The 21,737-nt window shown below is 42.5% G+C and overlaps 1 protein-coding gene across 1 annotated transcript; it reads right to left on the bottom strand.

The window, feature by feature from the left end:
- Positions 1–15,949: 15,949 nt before the first annotated feature.
- Positions 15,950–18,506, bottom strand: LOC140133795 (vomeronasal type-2 receptor 26-like). Its single transcript, XM_072154429.1, has 2 exons — positions 17,768–18,506; positions 15,950–16,056 (listed from the first exon to the last, which is right to left on the bottom strand). Exons 1-2 carry the CDS (start codon positions 18,504–18,506, stop codon positions 15,950–15,952), a joined length of 846 nt encoding a protein of 281 aa, XP_072010530.1.
- Between the last annotated feature and the right edge of the window lie 3,231 nt (positions 18,507–21,737).

Raw genomic sequence — 21,737 nt, forward strand, 5'->3', positions numbered from 1 at the left:
GAGAACATCATCCGTGCCCTGACCAACGCCGTTTCTGACAAGGTCCACCTGACCACGGACACGTGGACGAGTGCTGCCGGGCAGGGCCACTATATATCGCTGACGTCACATTAGGTTAACTTGGTGGAGGCTGGGACCCAGTCTGACCCTGGGGCTGGTCATATACTGCCGACGCCGAGGATTGCGGGGCCTACCTCGGTCCAGGTCTCAAAGGCCTACTATGCCTCCTCCTCCTCCCACCTCTCCTCCACCTCCTTCTCAGAATTACCCTCCGTGGGCATGACGCCATCAGTCGGTAGCTCTAGGCACAGCAGCAGTGCCATCGCTAAGCGACAGCAGGCGGTGCTTAAACTGCTGAGCCTAGGCGATAAAAGGCACACCGCCCAAGAGCTATTACAGGGCATCACGGCGCAGACTGATCTGTGTCTGGCACCGCTTAACCTGAAGCCAGGCATGGTTGTGTGTGACAACGGCCGTAACCTGGTGGCGGCTCTGCAACTCGTCAGACTGACACATGTGCAATGCCTGGCCCATGTGTTAAATCTCATAGTTCAGTGTTTCCTCAAGACATACCCCAATCTGTCTGATTTGCTCACGAAGGTGCGCCACATCTGTGCGCATTTCAGGAAGTCCAGCACAGATGCTGCCACTCTCAGGGCAGCGCAGCGCCGCCTCCAACTGCCCGCTCACCGACTGTTGTGTGACGTGCCCACGAGGTGGAATTCAACATTAACCATGTTATCCAGAGTTTACCAGCAGCGCAGAGCGATTGTAGACTGCCAGATGTCAACTTCCACCAGAACTGGTAGTCAGGTCAGTCAGCTTCCTCAGGAGTGGACGTGGATGTCTGATATCTCTCAGGTGCTGAGTACCTTTGAGGAGTCAACACAGATGGTCAGTGGCGATGCCGCCATCATCAGCCTCACCATCCCGCTGCTTGGCCTGTTGAAAAACTCTCTGGTCAGCATGAAGTCGGAAGCTTTGCGCTCGTCACAAGAGACGGGGGAAGAAGATTCCCTTGTTGATAGCCAAAGCACCCTCAGGTCTGTTTCTCAGCGCATATCGGAGGAGGTGGAGGAGGATGAGGAGGAAGAGGAGGAGAATGTTGGCGAGACAGAAGAGGGGACCATTGTTCAGTCCTTCACTGTTCAGCGTGTATGGGCAGAAGAAGAGGAGTTGGAGTAGTTGGAGGAAATGGACAGTCAGGCCAGTGAGGGGAGTGAATTCTTGCGCGTTGGGACTCTGGCGCATATGGCAGATTTCATGCTAGGCTGCCTATCCCGTGACCCTCGCGTTCAAAGAATTTATTCCAGCACCGATTACTGGGTATTCACTCTCCTGGACCCACGGTACAAGCAAAATATTTCCACTCTCATCCATGGAGAAGAAAGGAGTGTGAGAATGCACGAATACCAGCAGGCCCTGGTGCAAAAGCTGAAACAGTATTTCTGACAGCGCTAGCGGCAGAGGGCGTACTTCTGCGGGACAAGTAGCGAGGGAGAGTAGGCGAGCAGGCAGCTTGTCCAGCTCTGGCAGGGGTACGCTTTACAAGGCCTTTGCCAGCTTTATGTCACCCCAGCAAGACACTGTCACCTGTCCCCAGTCTCGGCAGAGTAGGGCTGATCTTTACAGAAAGATGGTGAGGGAGTACGTAGCTGACCATACCATCGTCCTAAATGATCACACAACTCCCTACAACTACTGGGTTTCAAAGCTGGACATGTGGCACGAACTGCCGCTGTTCACCTTGGAGGTTCTTGCCTGCCCTGCCGCTAGCGTGTTGTCTGAGCGGGTTTTTAGTGCAGCTGGTGGCATCATCACCGATAAGCGTACACGCCTGTCGACTGACAGCGCTGACAGGCTGATGCTTATCAAGATGAATAAAGCCTGGATTTCTCAGGATTTCCATTCTCCACCAGGTGAAAGAAGCTCAACCTGAATAATTCTCATGTATGCACTTCTCCTCCTCATTTTACACCTTCTCCTCCTCTTTGTACACTAAAGCAGAGGAAACTGGCTATTTTTTGCCTGGCTCTAGCTATAGTACTCTATGTATTTAATTTTTCTGGAGGGCCACCTAACCGCTCCTCTGGTTTAAAAACTTTTTTGGACTGCCACATAAAGGCACTATCCAAATTTAATTGTCTCCATAGTAGCCTCCACACGTCGTCTCCATTGCTACCTCCACAAGTCATCTTCATAGATGCCTCCTAAAGTCGTCCACATAGCTGCCTCCATACATCGTCCCCTTAGCAAACGAGCTGTGCCAGGCAGAATTTTGGGTTGTTTTCATGGCTTCCACATCAAACTTTTTCGCCACCCTGCTGTGTTATCCACAAAATATACGGCCAAACATTTATCTTCGATTAATGTTATTTCAGCACTACTTGCACATCTGTTTACGTTCCCCTCCCGTGCCATAAATAGGACAATTACTTAGGAGAACAGTACTACACTTGATCTTATACAAAAAGTTCTTAGAAGTGCTGTTTGTAGCCCCCGCCTGCTTTGAAAATTATAATTTTTTTCAAAGTAAACGCTTCTGGCCCCCAGGCCCATTTTGGGTGGGGAGGAGCCGAGAGGCTGGGGCTTGGACAGGCGAAAGCTCGCCTGGCAGCGGACCGCCAGCTCCATCCCAAGATCCAACTAACATAGTTTTAACTGCAGCACCTTTAATCTACTACTACTTCACTGCCTCCATACATCGTCCCCTTATCAAACGAGCTGTGTCGGGCAGAATTTTCGGGTGTTTCACCAGATACATAGTGGAACTCGGCCCATCTGTCGCCGCCATGCTGGAGACCTGCAGTTTCAATCATAGCAGCGCAATATGGATGCCCCATACTGTCGCTCTTAATCATGGAACCATTTACGAAAAAAAAAATACACAATATAACTGCTATGCTATTCCATTATTCCTAGATGAAATATTCAAACGATCCCTTTTTCAAAGTAAACGCTTCTGGCCCCCAGGCCCATTTTGAGTGGGGAGGAGCCGAGAGACAGGGGCTTGGACAGGTGAAAGCTCGCCTGGGAGCGGACCGCCAGCTCCATCCCACGATTAGGCAGCCTCAGAGGCATCCATGCATACTGCCCCTGCTGTTTCCTGTCCATTTCGTCTCCAAGATCCTCCACAGCATCCAATGTCTCCATGCACAACTTTCAACTCTCTATACCCCAGACGCTGGAGCGTGAGAGAATATACAGCACATCATTCCCTTATCAAATGAGCTGTGTCAGGCAGAATTTTCGGGTGTTTCACCAGATACATAATGGAACTCGGCGCATCTGTCGCCTCCATGCTGGAGACCTGAAGTTTCAATCATAGCAGCGCAATATGAATGCCCCATACTGTCGCTCTTAATCATGAAAGTCGTATCCATAGCTGCCTCCACATGTCGTCCCCTTAGCAAACGAGCTGTGTCAGGCTCATTTTTCGGGTGTTTCACCAGATACGTTATGGAACTTGGTCACTATGTCGCCACCATGCTGTGTTATCGACTAAATATACCGTCAACCTTTTGTTCACATAGGAAATCATTTCAGCGCTTCTTGCTCACCTCCTTTGGTTCCTCTCTGCCGCCTTAACCAGGCAAAATACTGATACATACAGTGCTACACGTTATCCTCTCCAAAAGGAATTTTTTTAATTGGTTTTAAGCCTGAGTCCATTTAGGGTATGTCGCCATGCCACTCTAGCCTGCCACTGCTGCCGCTGCCTCTGCATGGCGTCTTCTATAGTGTCAGGGTCAATTATTGGATGTTTTAGATGCTCATAGCCTCATTCGGTCACTCTGTCATGGCCATGCTGTTGCCCATAATTTTGGCATAATGGTGCGATTAAGCAGCCTCAGAGGCATCCATGCATGCTGCCCCTGCTGTTTCCTGTCCATTTCCGTGGTGTTTCCATCATTTTCTGAGGTTTCCAGGTGTTTGGCCAAGCTTCCCTGTGCAGAGCCTTGGTCCCCTTGAAAAATGCTCAAGTCTCCCATTGACTTCAATGGGGTTCGTTATTCAAGACTAGCACTCGAGCATTGGGAAAAGTTTGTCTCGAATAACGAGCACCCGAGAATTTTAGTGCTCGCTCATCTCTAATATTGTGGCATAGAGACAATCTTACCCAGTCTTTCCAGTCAATGAAACAGAAGTAAGTATCAAGGTAGATTATAAAAGTTTTCCTACCTTGGGAGCGCTTTTTGTCAATTCTGGTCGGAGGATGTCTCAGTGTTGTTGTTCACTCCCAGGCCCACCTAGAAGATGATAGAAATGTTAGAGATTTTATCCAGGGCTCCAACATCCCTTCCTCAGTTGTAGGATGATCTCCAAATTCATTGTTACAGGGGAGGATAAGATGGCTGCCGGTACCAGGATGACGGAGTATAACAGTAGACAACTCAATGTCGTAGCTGCACTCAATCACACTGTATTTAAGGCGTGGTGCCTTGTATATAGAAAACAGAAATACTTTGCATAAGGCGTAACAGATGATAAAATACTAAAATGCTATAGGTTAGCTTGAATATACTTTGAGCACATTCCAGAAACTACCCTACAATATTTTTCCAAAATAATGCTGACAAGCTCTAGGTATCGTTTTCTCTGAAAAGCACTGTTCTCCAGGGTTCAGAAACTCATCTCTTTCCCACCCACAAATGTACTGTGAAAGTTTCCCTGTAGGCAAAACAAGATAAGCAGAAGCTGCAGAAAAAGAGAAGCTGCAAGGACAAACTATCTCTAGGCAGATTACACAAGATGGCGAACAGTGAACAAGATGGTGTCTGGAGAGAAACATCATCATCATCTCTCGGAAATTCTTCCACCAAGTCCCTGACCACTGCCGCCCTTGTCAGTCTCCACATTGTAAAAAGCCCACAATTTGTTTTCATCAACATCACGGTAGATGTCCTGCGAAGGGTTGATGTCCACATCTTTAACCCCTTAACGCCGAAGCCACTTTTCACCTTCCTGACACGGGCCATTTTTTCAAATCTGCCCTGTGTCACTATAAGTGGTTATAACTTCGGAATGCTTTAACCTATCCAAGTGATTTTGAAACTATTTTCCTGTGACACTTATTACTTCATGTTAGTTGAAAAATTTTGGTGGTATGTGTTGCATTTATTTATGAAAAAAACAGCTATTTTTTAAAAATTTGAAAAAAGTCTTGATTTTTGAAATTGAAAATGTTCTACTTTTTTCCATACATAGTCATTACAGCAAAAAATCTTGATAACTAACATTAACCGATTGTCTGATTTATGTCACCGTGGTTTTTTATGCATTCTCTCATTTTTGTAAGATGTTTTGGGGCTTTGAACTTTAGGTGCGATTTCTTAAATTTTCATAAAAAACACAAAATCACGTTTTTGCAGGACCTGCTTAGATTTCAAGTCAATTTAAGAGGCCTAAATAAAAGTAAAAACCCATAAATTAACCCATTATAGAAACTACACTCCTTAATGTATGTAAAACAACTTTCATGAAGTTACTTAACCCTTTAATTATTTTACAGGGGATAAATAAAAAATCGGATACAATTTTGAAATTTACATTTTTTTGGCTAAATGAATGTTTTTTTCAAAAAATTTTACAAATTCTCAGTGGATAAAATACCAAAACACTCCCCAAAGTTTGATCCCCAATCCCTCCCGTGTATAGTAATACCCCATATGTGGTGGTGACTGCTGTATGGGCACACGCTAGGGCATTGAAGGGAAGCTGCGCCATTTAGAGCAGATTATGCATTGTCACTTTTTATTGGCTATACAATCTTTATTTTTTGGAATTTTGGACAAATAAGGGCGCTTTTTTTGCGACATTAGACATTTGCGACAAATACTTCATTTCAGTGGGTCATTAGCTCATTGATGAGATTTTATTAACTCTTAAATGTATGTAGGAAAAAAAATTGTAAATTTTGGTTTCTTCTTGTATCTTTTTGGGGCCATTCACCGTACCACAAAAATAAAAAAATGGGGGTCATTTGCTAAGGGCCCAATTCACGTTTTCCCGACGTGTTACCCGATTTTTTCCTGAATTGCCCCGGGATTTTAGCGCACACGATCGAATTGTGGTGCATCGGCGCCGACATGCACGCAACATAAATTGGGGGCGTGGCCAAATGAAAACCCGACGGATTAGGAGAAACCGCCGCATTAAAAAAAAAAAGTGTCGCTGGACACGCACTTACCTTCACCAGGAATAGGATCGTGAACTTCAGCGGACCTCGACAGACTTCAGCGCAGCAGCGACACCTGGTGGACGCCGGAGGAACTGCCTTAATGAATCCCGGCTGGACCCGAATCCACCGCAGAGAACGCGCCGCTGGATCGCAAATCGCAAATAAGTAAATCTGCCCCATTATCTTTATTCTATGGATCACTATGATTACGGTGATGCCTCATTTATATAATTTTTTAAATATATTTTTACAATTTTACTGAAGAAAAACGAATACAGAGAAAATCTCATTTATTTTCGTATCGCCGTCTTTTCGGAGATATATAACGCTAATATTTTTTGGTTGACAGAGCTGGTTTAGGGCTTATTTTTTGTGTGCTGAGTTGTCCTTTTCAGTGATACCATTTTGGCGCACATAACTTTTTTGATCACTTTTTAGAACATTTTTGTGAAGGGATTTTATGAAAAATGTACATTTTTGGTGAGTTTTTCAGGTTTGGTTTTTATGGCACTCACCATGCGGGTCCAATAATGTTACTGAGTTATTGCACAGATCTTTACGGATGCGGCCATACCAAATATATATATATTTTTTTTCTGGTGATTTTGTGATTTTTTACTTCTTTACTTACATATGTATAGGGAATGTTTGATTTGTGTTTAGGGGACTTTAACTTTATTTAATTAATTATTTTTATTACTAAATGTTTATATCAAGGGTTTTTTAAAATTTTTCTTTACAGTTTGGCTTGAACAAGCGATCCTCTGATTGCTTGTTCAAGCTCTTCTTCACCTAATACAGTGTAATACAGATGAATAACATTGCATTATGTAACACACTGAGCATTCTCTGGAAGAAGCCGCGCAGCCCCTAGTAAGCGTCGTGGGGGGTCCTATTCGGCGCACGGGACCCTTGCATGCTGTGGTCACACGTGAATGCGGCATGTAAGGGGTTAATGCCCCTAACATACAGCTGGCACCCCATGCTTCTGGTACCAGCTCCTTTCAGGAGCCAGCCAGTGCCAGAAGCATGACGTAATAATACTGCAAAATGCGGGAACGCACCTCCCGCCATGCAGTATTATTACGTCAAATGTCGGGAAGGGGTTAATCTCCAACACAAGTTATTGGGAATCTTTCAACGCTATTTCTGCAACTGGGGCAGGGGCAGATGGATTGCCCATGGAATCCCAGCTAGAGGAGTTATCATAGAGCATTAGTGACTGCTCCATGACCTGTGCCTGAGCCATCCTTGCTGATTTGAACAGGGGTTATGTGGAGGGCTCTGCACATAAGTGGTGGAGCAGGTTTTAGACAATCTGATGAAACTTGAGGCATTGTTTTCAATGTTATTGACCAATGCCTTAAATTCATCAGGTCTCTCCATTCTGGTAATAAACACGCAGAATAGTTCAATTATTAGAATTTTCTAGATGTCCCTCACTGTTATCCTAGTTGCCTATTCTCCCATGAACAGTGCTGGTTGGGTCCTCTCATCACTACCCATTCCTTCTTCTAGGCCATGACATTTAAAGCATATTTTGTTCTTCATTCCCACTATTTTTAGCCCTAAATATAATAGCCCATTATAATAGTAAAGCAATTTTTCTTCAACAAGATTCTTCTTCAGCTCAAAGTTTGGTCCAAAGTCTGGGTTCCGACCCAAATTCTGATGTGGAAGAACCCAACAAACCCAATTTTAAACTAACCCACTCATCTGTATCCATCATAATTTTGATTCTTTGCATTTCACATGGTAAGAAGAGACTTCATTTCCAAAATGTCTCGTGCAGAGTCAAAACTAATTTTTGAGTTCGAGTCCCTAGACCCCTGAAACTTAATGCAGGGATAGAAGTTTTTTAATTTGAAGTAAGATGGTTTATCCAGGGATCCAGGGCAGGTTCTGTAAATACTCCAATGAACAAAGCTAAGTGAATAAATATCTGCCCATCCCTGGGGGATGGTGTCATTATACATGCGCTACTTAGGAAATAGATACATGGAAACGTGTTCAGTGGATTTTATAAGGAGGATCTCCTGTGCATCGTACCTGCCTCTATCTTTGTCCTAAGAAGCCCTGAATTAATCTGTTAATGTGTAGGACGCCATCATATCAAAATCTGGCACTTGGCTGCAGCAGAGTCCGGTGGGTCGGCCGATGTAGACATAGTCTGCTCATGCACTACTAATCATCATATTCAGGACGTCAGGCAGATAGCAGCAGTAATCTCATCCTGCCTCCAGAGCTGAGAGTAATCTGCTGGGCAGACAACTATAACTTACTATAAATTATGCATCTACAACTTACAGCTGTAGGATACTGTACACAGCGCCTCATGAATATATAAGTACTGCTGGTCGTACTATGCTGATCTGCAACAACTTCCGACCTACATAGGAAACGGTGCAGAAAGTTACCTACATAAGAGACGCTCTCTATACTATCAGTAGAAAGAAGGAAAAGTCAGCTCACGTGGACACAGTGGGGCACATATACATACCCATCCCTGGCGCGTTCCCCAATATGCATTGTCCGACCGGAATGCACTACACCGCGATTCACTAAGATCTTGCGCCCGATATCCTGCATGTGTCGCTTCCCCGCTCAGGTCCAATGGAGTTCACCATCTTCTTCCTGGTGCATGTAAGTGCATTGGATGTGACACAATTTGAATCTTAAATCCCGTGCTCAGTCCAAATCAGTCTGATCGTCCGACGGCCCGTCCTCCTATTTCTGCTGCACGAAAGCCGGCACCAAAATCCTATCACGTGCCGCACAATCCTCTTCTAAATACCTGTCAAAGCGGCGCAAATCCCGAAAACCGTGGGCAGTATGACGGAAATGCGATCCGCTGACCCTTAGTAAATAAGCCCCAGTGGGTTTAAAAGATAAATGCATACTCCAAAGAAAAAAATGATTCAGCTTCAGGTTCAATGTAGAAGATAAAAACTTGTTTTTTTTATTTTCAAATTCATTAAAATACTGTCCATAGAACATCCATCAAGAGGAAAAAGTACAAAGGTCTGCAGGCGAAGCCTACGCGTTTCAGTACAATGTCTTAATCATGGCTTAGTGTGAGAATCTGTGTGCCTTAGTGCGCCTCTCTGAAACAAGGGAAAATATTGCACAACCCTATCAGTCTTTGGCTGATGTGCTCAGCAAGTCTTGGGCAGAGAAGCTTCCACCCCATCGTCCCTGGGACTGTGCTATCGACTTCCTTCCAGGCGAAACCCCTCCGTGAGGAAGGATTTACCATCTGTCTTTACAGGAGAAAAAGATTTACTGTGGAAAAGAAGGATGGGGGTCTCCGTCCCTGTATCTACTATCGCGGGCTGAATGAAATTACTATCAAAAATAAGTACCTGCTACCCATCATTTCTGAACTTTTTTTTTTTTTTTTAATTTTAAAAATTTTTATTGAACAAACTAAGAATAACATACATCACTTAGTAAGGAGATCATATCCACCATTCTGTGACATGCTCCTTTTAGTACAATATCAATGTTATTGCATTTGCACTTTTCACAAAATAATTTTCTCTTCCTTCTTAGTCCTTCTCAGAGAATGAGTCCTTTGTGAGAGGCTGCATTGTTAAGCTCTTATGCAAACTGTTCTTTATGTCCTTTTATAATCCTCTACTTCATTGTGATTTCCATCATATATCCGAATTATCACCTTCATATGATGATGATTGTTACTCTAAATTAAATAACTATTACATAACTACAATAACCAGTTAATACAATTTAACATAAAATTATGGCATCAGTGTGTTATCCACATTACTTTTTTTTTCCTGCTTATGACTAATCCAATTAGCTTAACAGTTATGATCTGTAATATTGGCTTTTTAACCAACAGTCCCAATAAGTTGTAAATTGAGGGAGGCGACCATTTTGCAAAGCTATTGCTCTCTCATATGCACAGTTTGTGTTGACCTGGTTTATGACCTCTTGTATAGGTGGTGAATCGGGCGTTTTCCATACTCTAGTTATTGTAAGCTTAGTGGCCATCAGAATGTGAATTACCACCGTTCTAAATTTAGTAGGGATGTCATCCATCTCCATTAGTAGTAGTGCTTGGGGGGCCCTTAGAGTTAAGTGTTTATCTATTATCTTTCCTATTATACCTTCACTAGCCTTCCATAATTGTTGAATTGATGGACAAGACCACAGAGTATGCAGGAGAGTACCTTTATTATTGCATTTACGCCAACAACTTGAGGTCACATTTGGGAAAATTCGGTTTAATTTTGAGGGGTAAAGTACCATCTCATTCTAGTTTTCACCATTGTTTCTTGGTGTGATGTGCATCTCAGGACTTTCTGCGCTAATGAGAGAGCATTTTGCCATTGCTGTGTTGTGTATACTTTATTAAGGTCTTCCTCCCATTTACACATATGTGGAAGTTTTTTCATATATACTTTCTGGTTTAGTTGGTTATAAAAGAAAGAAATTCCTTTGATTTTCTTATTGGTTGTTGTAAGGTATTGTAGAATTTCTTTTCCTACTTCCAATGAGTTACAGATACCTCCATTCAAGAGGCTTCTTATTTGTAAGAACTTATAAAACTCTCTATGGGGAATATTGTACTTCTTTTGAATTTCGGAGAAGGGGTAAACTACATCTTGCTCCATTAAATGCTGCACATTAGTTATTCCGTTTATTTTCCATAATCTCAGGTCTAATCCTTGAATTCTCTCCTCCAAAGGAATGCTGTTCAAGGGGAGTTTGGTCTTATTATTTGGTTGACTAATTAGTCTTGACCAAGCCTGCAGAGTTGTATTTATTATAGGGGATTTTGTTGTTATCTTTTTATTGTCCGCTATCTGTTGCATTATGAGTGCTCTTAAGGATTTATTACCCTGTATCTGCTTTTCTATGTTGTGCCAGGTTTTATCTTCTGAGGAATCCCACCAGTGTAAAGAGCTATCTAATTGAGCTGCTATATAATAATCTTTCATGTTTGGTAGGCCAAGGCCCCCCGCTGATTTTTGCTTTTGTAATATATCTATAGATATTCTTGGTTTTTTATTTGCCCACACAAACTTACTAATCGTGCCCTGTCATTTTTGGAAATATATTTTTGGTATATCTATTGGTAGAGTCCTAAATAAGTATAAAAATTTCGGTAAGACCATCATTTTGAATGTGGCAATACGTCCAAACCATGATAGGATATGATTGGAGTATTCTTTTAATTCTCTCTCTATTGTTGCTAATAAGGTAGGAAAGTTATTATGGTAAGTATCTTTGAATGGGGATGAAATCTGTACCCCTAGGTACTGTATTTTGGAGGTTTGCCAATCTAGGGTATATTTTTGTTTTAGGGAGTTAATTCTTCTTTCATTCATGTTCAATGGCAGGACCTGAGATTTGTTATTATTAACTTTATAGTATGATATCTTACTAAATTCTTCAAATATTTCCATTAGCGGTGGTACGGATGTTTCAGGGTTAGATAGGCTTATGAGGATATCATCCGCGAATAATGCGATTTTATATTCTTCCTCTCCTATTTGGATCCCTGTGATTTTTTTCTTTTAGTCTAATGGCTTGGGCCAAGGGCTCTATTGACAGGATAAAGAAAATTGGGGATAAGTGGCATCCCTGTCTTGTTCCATTAGTTAATGAAAACTCCTGTGAGAGAACACCATTTGTAAAGACTTTTGCATTTGGGGTGGAATATAGTGCTCTAACTGCTTGCTGTATTCTTCCTGTAATCCCAAATTTTTCTAAAACTGAAAAAGCGTATGTCCAATTAATCCTATCGAACGCCTTTTCGGCGTCTATTGTAATAAATAATGATGAAAGTTTATTTGCTTCACAATGCTGTCGCAAATTCAATACTCTACGTGTATTGTCAGGGGCTTGTCTTCCTGGCGTAAATCCTGTTTGATCTGCTTTGATTATTTCTGGTAACACTTCCTTAAGCCTATTGGCAATTATTGAGGCATACAGTTTAACGTCGCAATTTAGTAAGGATATGGGTCTAAAGTTGGAGGGAACTGTAGGTGATTTCCCTGGTTTTGGTAGAGTTACAATGTGAGCAGTAAGCATTTCCTTAGGAAAGCTCCCTCTCTCATTTGCTGCTTTGTATACTTTTAGGAGATATGGGGATATTATCTTTTTAAATTTTTTATAATACCCGCCTGATAGGCCGTCCGGACCTGGCGCTTTATCTTTAGGGGTTTTTTTTAATGCTATCTTCTACCTCTTCCAAAGTGATTTCTCTGTTTAAAATTGTTAGTTGGTGTTCTGAAACTCGTGGCAGGGGGATATTGTCTAAGAATTTTAGTATTTCCTCATTAGTGGGTTGTGGAGTGTTTCTGTCCTCTATTAGGTTATACAGCCTGGCATAATATTCTTTAAATTCATTTGCGATTCTTCGTGGTGTCATAATTTTTTCCCCAGTTGTGGGGTGTATGATATAGGCTATTTTAGATTTGTTCATTCTTTTTTTTAGCATATTCGCTAAAACTGATCCGGCCTTTTGGCCTTGGGAATAATGTTTTATTTTAAGTTTCTGTAGTGAATATGCAAATTTATGCAGGAGTAGGTTGCGTAGACTATCTCTTTCTGACCTTAAAGCTTGTTGAGTAGCAGTGGTAGGATGTTTTTTATGCTGGTTTTCTAGATGATTTATTTTGTTCATAACTTTGTTTACTTCTTTCTCTCTTTCCTTCTTGACCTGATTATTTATTCTCTTAAGCTCCTCCCTAACAAACATTTTATGACTTATCCAAGTGGAACAAATGTCAGCGTTCCCATTATCATTGTATTTAAAGAACTCAGTTAGTACATTTTCTATCTGCATAGTGTATTTTTCCTGGGATAGGAGAGATAAATTAGCTCTCCAAATGTAGTCGTTTTGGATCGCAAAGGAATCTTTAATAGTAATTGTGATCGGTGCGTGGTCGGACCACTGTATGGATCCTATTTCTGATGAGATCACGTTTTCTATGAGATTCCTATCAATTAGAAACATGTCGATTCTTGAGTATGAGTCATATCTAGCAGAGTAAAATGTGTAATCTTTTTCACAGGAGTGTTGAATCCTCCATATGTCATACAGGTCTTCTTGCCATAAAAAGGAGTCAAGGGTAAAAGCTCTGTGTTTTGCCTTAGAGTTAGTATCTAATTGGGGGTGATTTATTGTGTTGAAATCGCCACATATAATTAATGCCCCAGATTTGACTTTCTTTATTTTTTTCCATAGTTTCAGTGTGAAGCCTCTTTGTTTACTATTAGGAGCATATAGATTTACTAATGTATATTGCACATTGTTGAGTGTGCATACTACTATGATGAATCTGCTGTTTGGGTCTATTTCCTGATAATTTATTGTCACCGCTAGTGTATTTTTGAAAGCGATCATCACCCCTCTTTTTTTTTTTTATAAGTGGACAATATAACTGTGGGGAAGGCTGGGTGATTTATCTTAGGAGGGTTTTGTGCTCTGATATGTGTCTCTTGGGCACAAACAATGTCAGCTTTATGTCGATTACCTTCTCTCCATAATAGAGATCTCTTATACGGGCTATTTAAGCCTTTCACATTCATAGATAGGATTTTAGTCCCCATTTTTAAAAGTCATGGAGTGTTTGTAAATTACCTGATAAACTTCTACTTTCTGATATCTAATTGGAATTATCCATAGTCTGCTTAGTATATCACTTAATGCCATTTTTAACATAACCAAATAACATAATAACAACATATAGAAAAAGATCTGTATGGATGTTCACTGGTACAAATATGCTACCCGTGGAGATCCACACTTAGGATTTTAACCAGGGTAACCTCAAGTGGAAATATGGGATTGGAGACTCAGTTCCATCTCAAATACTACCACCTACTTATCCTTTTGACGATTTCTGCACCGTTCAAGTTTTCCTCTTTGTGCGCCATTCAGGGTCCATCTTTGATGGGTTTTTGTTTGGAGATGTGCGTGGGTCTTGATCCGTAGACATCCCCCAGGCCTCCAGTGTTTTCAAGCCTTCTTCCACTTCTGTGATAGACACGATGTTGTTCTGTCTCTTTATCAATATCTTTGTGGGGAAACCCCATCTATGTTGGATCTCATTTTTTCTGAGTATGGAAGTGACTGGCATTAACCTCCTTCTCGCCTGTAAAGTAGCTGCTGATAAGTCCACAAATAGTTTGATTTCTGCATATGGCTCTGGTAGTTTCTGTAGCTTCCTCGCTTGATTCAGCAGATTTTCTTTGGTTTGAAAAAAGGTAAACCTTGCAAGTACATCCCTGGGTATGTTTTCAGATAATGATGAAGGTTTTGGTACTCTATGTACCCTATCAATCGACATTTCATATTCAGAAAGTTCTGGGATCAATGATTTGGCCATTTGCTGGACATATTTGCACAGATGTGTACCCAAAACCACCTCTGGAATGCCTCTTATTTTGAGATTATTCCGGCGGTCTCGATCTTCAGAATCCACCATTTTTGCTTGTAGTGCTTCCACTTTATCATCTAACGTATTGTGTGAGTCCACCAATTCATTGTGTGCAGAGGTGAAATCTGCCATTTTATTTTCCAGGTGCAACACTCTGTCACCTAAGTCATCTACTGTCGTTTGTAGTGGTTTGATGAGTGAGGCAAGGTCTCTTTGCAGTGAGTATTTGAATGCTTCTAACATTGCCTTTAATGTCGTTTCAGAGACTGTGTTGTTCGTAGTTTGAAATTTGGAAAAAACGTCAGGTGTCCTTGGTATATTAGGCTGTATTTGTTGTGAGTGCTCCTCAGTTTCTGTGTCCCCAGTTTTAGCCTTTTGTTTAGCTGGGCTGCCTGTGGGGGACCTTAATCCCTCTTGGTACATTTGAGCTGAGGTGCCTGAGGCTTGTGAGCTCTCCGTGTCCTGCAGGGTTAATGGAAACATGCTTGTGTCTTCCTCCGTTTGTGCTGGGGATAATGAGAGCGTGCTCCCCGGAGTTTTGGAGCCTATGCTCCATCTTTCTGGAACCTCAAAGCTTGAGGGAGACTTACTTGGTCTCGGTAGACGGGATGGCGGGCGGTGGAATGTGGTATCTTCCTCCATTGCGCTCAGCGCGGCAGCCGCCGCGTGTCTGTTTTTCCCGGCGCCATCTTTGCTGGTCTGCGGCTCTCTCGGGAAATACTGTCCTATTTGTCCGTGCATCATGTCTCTACCTCCTCTCTTCCGTGTACTGTGGCTTAAAGGTGGCCCTTGATGTTTTCCGGGCATTTTGGGTCTTCTACTGCTATTAATTGCCGTTGGTCAGTGGTAGTTGAGACGGAGCTCCTCACTCACACGGCCATCTCCTTCAGCAGCCAAGCCACGCCCCTCCATTTCTGAACTTTTTGAGAGAATCCGTGGTGCCACTTTTTTTTACAAAGCTGGATTTACAGGGTGCCTACAACCTCATCCAAGGGAAGCTGGTGAAGACACATCTCATCCAACCGGCAAGGTTAGTGGCAGCTGGGACAATCTGCTAGACTGACTTATATTCCACTGTTGAACTGGTGTCACATGACTACAGACTACTGTATTAGACACAATTAAAAAGAAAAGTATTTATAATACCTCAAAAATCTGTAAAAATAGATGACATCTTGTCTCTTCTTCAGACCTAGTGGAGTGCATGTTTTGAGGTGGAAGATCCAGTTTCTCGCTTACATAAGCACCTTTTAAGGTTTCCACCTCTTTTAGGTTTATTTACCTTCTTGTTAGCAACTACTTTACAGGAATCGCAATTACCTGCATGTACATCGCGGAAGGGCTTTTTCTTTTTTCATAAAGTAATCCTTTTCTTCTCCATATCAGGTGATATGGTCGGTATATCGATGACCTCCTTTCGGTATGGGGAGGCACCAGACAAGAAGCCATAGCGTTTGTGAACTATATAAAAACCAATAGCATGAATTTATAATTTCCTTTTGCTGTACACGGCAAAAGCATCAACTTTCTAGTCATTTCTTTGACAGAAGATAAAACCATAAACATCTCCCCATATACCAAACCCACTGCTTGTAATGTGATACTCCGTGCAGTTATGTGCCCTCCGAAGCATGTTATTAAAAACTCTCCAATAGGCAAACTCATTCGCATAAAAAGAAAATGCACAGACCCCAATGTTTTCTTTTTTTTTCAATTAAGATTGCATTCTGGCTCTATACATCGAGATGAGAGCCAAATATATATATACACATACTGACATTATAAAGGGTTATAATGTTGTCTGTAGGTCTGCATAGAAGCATTACATACATAACCGTTGGTACAGGGGTATCAGAGCTTTTGCCGCCACCAATAAATTTTCTGCCTTCAGCTTGTAGTGGAGCCTACACATCGGGAGAAATTGTAGGAGTGCTTCAGCACCCATGTTTTTTGTTTGTCTGTTAGGGTGAGGGCCGGCTCTTTCTCCCATGCTGCTATGTACAGAGGTGGAGAGGGGAATTTGGAATTCAGTAAGGAATTCTGTGAAGAACCTCCCAGGGATGAATATGGGTAGCATCAGCAGAGGGTATAAGATCTTACACTTTTAGCACATTTTTCCTACCCATCCATGAGATGTTCGGTAATTCATATTTCTCTAGTATCTGCTTAATGGTAGCCAGTAGTGGGGAAAAATTCAACTTATATAGAGACTTGGGTCACCTGAGACTTACTTGTTGGACTCCGACTGTCAGAGGAAAGGAGACAGGGGCTTAAAGTCCTTCACCACCGACGGGGATAGATGTTCAGGATCTTTGACTTGTTCATATTTATTTTAAAGTTAGCTTACAGCTCAAAGTGTTCACACAGCAGGGGTAAAGCCTCTTTAGGGTTAGAAAGTAGAAATATGAGGTGGTCTGTAAATGCAGTTAGCTTATAGGTGCTGCCTCCTATCACCATCCCCCTGATCTGAGAGTCTTGTCATATGTGCTGGTTAAGCACTTCTATGCATAGTATGAAAAGGATAGGGGACCCCTACCGATTTTTATAAGAAAGTACAGGGATAGTGTCCTGTTCACTCTGATCTGAGCAGATGGTTAATTCCCAGTTAATTCTGAGTTACACTAATGCCAGAAAACTGACACTGAATATACAGTTTAATCCAAATTAATAAGGGCACTGCTCTTATGTCTGTAGTCCTGGGAATGCATGGTGGATGCTCTGCCCCTCTGCCGTGTCTAGGGTGACCTGGAGCAAGGATCGTGCACATTATATATGACTCAGTAGTATCAGTGTCGTCCTCAGTAGACTATTATTGCTGCTTTTGTGGCAAAAGTAAAGCCAGTCAGGATTGTCAGGACCCCTAATCTTCTTAACTGGTGGGGGACTGGGCGCACTCTCTGGATGTCCTACCTATAATCCATATTGCAAAAATGATTAGTATTTCTATTATATGCTATATCACTGAGGCTAATATTCTAGAGTCATTCCTTTCTTCTCCCAAGCAGATCCATTTTTTTATTGTTTTCAGATCTAAATAAAATGATAAAACATTTTGGGAAAAACACACAACCTAAGAGTCCAGCACTGGAAGCCATTACTGCAAATATTTCCACAGCCACCATGTATTTCCCTCTGGTGCTCAGATAAGCCGGGATCATGGAGATCCAGACACTGCAGAACAGCAGCATGCTGAAGGTGATGTACTTGGCCTCATTAAAACTGTCCGGTAATGTCCTCACCATGAAAGCCAGAAGAAAGCTGCCCGCTGCCAGGAGCCCCATATAACCCAACATGGAGTAGAAGCAGATATCTGACCCCTCATTACACTGAATGATGATCTTCCCAGGAGAAGACTGAGTGTCCAGGTCCTGGAATGGGGGAGACATAGACAACCAGATAACACAGATGACAACTTGTATGGATGAACACAACAACACTATGGTGTAGGGCAGCTTCACACTCAGCCATCTTCTCCAGGGGCTTCCAGGCTTGGTGGACTTAAAAGCCACACAAACCATCACAGTCTTGGCGAGAAGTGAAGAGACGGCAACTGAGAAGAAAACTCCAAAACTGGTTTCACGTAATCTACAAGTGACATCACTGGGACGACCAAGAAACAAGAAGACAGAGAGGAAGCTGAGGAAGATGGAGACCAGGAGGAGGTAACTCAGGTTCCGGTTATTAGCTTTAACAATAGGAGTGTCCCGGTAGGAAATAAATATTGTGAATATGGAGCCGGTGACAAGACATCCGAAGAGCGAGAGACAGGAGAAGACAGAAGCCATTGGGTCGTTCTGGTAAGAGATGAATTCTGTTACTTTGGGGAGACATCGGTCTCTCTCCTCATTCGGCCATTCATCACTTTCACATTGTAGACAGTTGTCGGCATCTGTAGGAATATCACATAACATATTACAGGGTGATAATATCTATCTATCTGGGGAGGAGAATGACAGGTGCTGATATGGATTTTGAGATACTTACAAGGGGATTTGGATATTTTAGGCATCGGTTTACAACCCAGAAAAAATAACTAAGATAAGTAGGTGATAGAAATAAGATGTAGAGAATACACAACACCTTTACCAAGGGGCAAAAGGGCCAATATCAGCAATTACCATTCCCTGAAAAAGAAAATACACACCAAAACACCAAAGATGAAGTAAACCTTATTCTTACGCATAAAATTATTAATTTAAAAAAAATACAAACTAAATGATGATACACATTCTAGTACTTCCTGTATTAGTAGCCCCTGTGTGTAGTCAAGATACATTATAGACATATGAAACCCATTCTAAGGAATCAGTTATATCCAGAGAAAGTCGCCCAGTAACATTGGAACATCACATCAGCAGTAAGAAGGCGACGTATGGACCAGGGCAGCAGAGGATCCCCAGCACATCATTGACTGTGTAGTCTTATAGATTTTATCTGATTGCGATTGATATCTTATCTATTACTATATACAGCAGTTACTTGTTGTAAGTTGTATACAAAGAACAAGAGTTAGGAAAGGAACATTTGTTTAACTCGTACCCGACATGTGCTGTACTACTACGGGCAGCGTCGGGCCCTGTGCATGGTAAAGCCCTCTCCATACAAGGTGGGAATAAGATGCATATTGGAGCAAACACCAACTATCAGTGCTGTCACCAATCACAGGTGTTTAAGGGAACTTCTCATCACAAAAGGGCATTTTCAGTGATGACGGGTTCCAAAAGGGTCTCATTGTTTACTTCATACAGTCCTGATGTGTTGCAGGGTTTTATAACTGTCAGCATTTGCATAGGGTGACACAGAGACTGTAAGACGATGAGCTGAACTGTCATCAGCTGCGAGACGTGTACAGCACCGAGCGTTAATTACCAGCGTTCTGTGCCATACATGTAGGGTGCGAGGTGTGAAGGGGTTAACATTCCCCTACACAATGACATGGACACTATTAGATCTTCAGCATTGGACGTCCGTCAATATATCACTGTCCTATCAAGATGTATCGCAGCCCTGAGCATCAGACACGGAGGTAACTGCTGTATCACTATTCAGGTGGGGACTCCGACAGATTGTTGTATCTTCTGCAATTCTTTAGTGATTAGTGATGAGTAGAGATGAGCGAGCACTAAAATGCTCGGGTGCTCGTTACTCGAGTCGAACTTTTCCCGATGCTCGAGTGCTCGTTTCGAATAACGAGCCCCATTGAAGTCAATGGGAGACTCGAGCATTTTTCAAGGGGACCAAGGCTCTGCACAGGGAAGCTTGGCCAAACACCTGGGAACCTCAGAAAAGGATGGAAACACCATGGAAATGGACAGGAAACAGCAGGGGCAGCATGCATGGATGCCTCTGAGGCTGCTTAATCGCACCATTATGCCAAAATTATGGGCAACAGCATGGCCATGACAGAATGACCGAGTGAGGCGAGATAGCATCTAAAACATACAATAATTGACCCTGACACTATAGGGGACGGCCAGCAGAGGCAGAGGCAGCAGTGGCAGGCTAGAGAGTGTCATGGCGACAAACCCCAAATGGACTCAGTCTTCAAACCAATTTAAAAAATTCCTTTTGGCGAGGATAACGTGTAGCACTGTACTTATCAGTATTTGGCCTGGTTATGGCAGCAGAGAGGAACCAAAGGAGGTGAACAAGAAGCGCTGAAATGATTTCCTATGTGAACAAAAGGTTGACGGTATATTTAGTCGATAACACAGCATGGTGGCGACATAGTGACCAAGTTCCATAACGTATCTGGTGAAACACCCGAAAAATTAGCCTGACACAGCTCGTTTGCTAAGGGAACGATGTATGTAGGCAGCTATGTGGACGACATTTGGAGGCTGCTATGGAGACAACGTGTGGAGGCAACTATGGAGACAGCGTGTGGAGACTGCTATGTAGATGACGTGTGGAGGCAATGGGGATGGTTATGGCACCCGAGGTGAACATAAGGAGGTGAGAAAAGAGGAGTGTAAAGATAGATTTTAGAGGTAAAAGGTTATAGTAGTACAGAATTTTTCGGACTATAAGGCGCACCGGAGTATAAGGTGCACCATCAATAAATGCCTGCTTAAATGTCTAGGTTCATATATAAGGCGCACTGGACTATAAGTCGCAGCTGATTATAAGGATTAATAACCAGCAGGTAGAGACCTGTGCACAGTTCAAGGCAGTTGTTGTCTGTAAGTAAGGTTCATATATAATGCGCACTGGACTATAAGGCGCACCTTTGATTTCTGAGAAAATCAAAGGATTTTTTGTGCGCCTTATAGTCCGAAAAATACAGTAGATTAAAGTTGCTGCAGTTAAAACAATGTTAGTTGGATCTTGGGATGGAGCTGGCGGTCCACTGCCAGGCGAGCTTTCGCATGTCCAAGTCCCTGCCTCTCGGCTCCTCCCCACCCAAAATGGACCTGGGGGCCCGAAGCGTTTACTTTGAAAAAATTATCATTTTAAACAAACAGCATTTCTAAAAACCTTTTGTGTAAGATCAAGTGTAGTAGTGTTCTTATAAGTATTTGGCCTGGTTATGGCAGGGGAGGGTAACGTAAAGAGATGCGCAAGTAGCGCTGAAATAATATTGGTCAATGATAAAAGTTTGGCGGTATATTTTGTGGATAACACAGCAGGGTGGCGGCAAAGTTAACAAGTTTGATGTGGAAGCCGTTTAAACAACCCCAAATTCTGACTGACACAGCTCGTTTGCTAAGGGGACGATGTATGGAGGCAGCTATGTGAACGACTTTTGGAGGCAGCTATGGAGACGACGTGTGGAGGCTGCTATGGAGACAACGTGTGGAGGTATCAATAGAGACAACGTGTGGAGGCAGCAATGGAGACAACGTGTGGAGGCAGCTATAAAGACGACATGTGGAGGCTGCTATGGAGACAATTACATTTTGATAGTGCCTGTATGTGGCAGTCCAAAAAAGTTTTCAAAACAGAGGAGCGGGTAAATAGATAGAGTACCTGTATGTGGCACTCCCCAAATTTTTTTTAAACGGAGGACCGGGTAGGTGGCCCTCCAGAAAAATTAAATACATAGAGTACTATAGCTAGAGGCAGTTGGCCCTGGCAAAAAATAGCCATTTGCCTCTGCTTTAGTGTACAAAGAGGAGGAGAAGGAGGAGAAGGAGGAGAAT

This window comes from Engystomops pustulosus, chromosome 1 (assembly GCF_040894005.1).
Source record: "Engystomops pustulosus chromosome 1, aEngPut4.maternal, whole genome shotgun sequence".
Classification (NCBI taxonomy): Eukaryota; Metazoa; Chordata; class Amphibia; order Anura; family Leptodactylidae; genus Engystomops; species Engystomops pustulosus.

What these genes read in the sequence shown, in the direction of transcription:
- LOC140133795 (XM_072154429.1), bottom strand. Translation starts at nt 18,506, where the DNA reads ATGTTATGTGATATTCCTACAGATGCCGACAACTGTCTACAATGTGAA. An exon ending in CAGCATGCTGCTGTTCTGCA is followed by an intron (nt 16,057 to 17,767) that starts GTGTCTGGATCT and finishes GTTTTTATATAG; the next exon opens with TTCACAAACGCTATGGCTTC.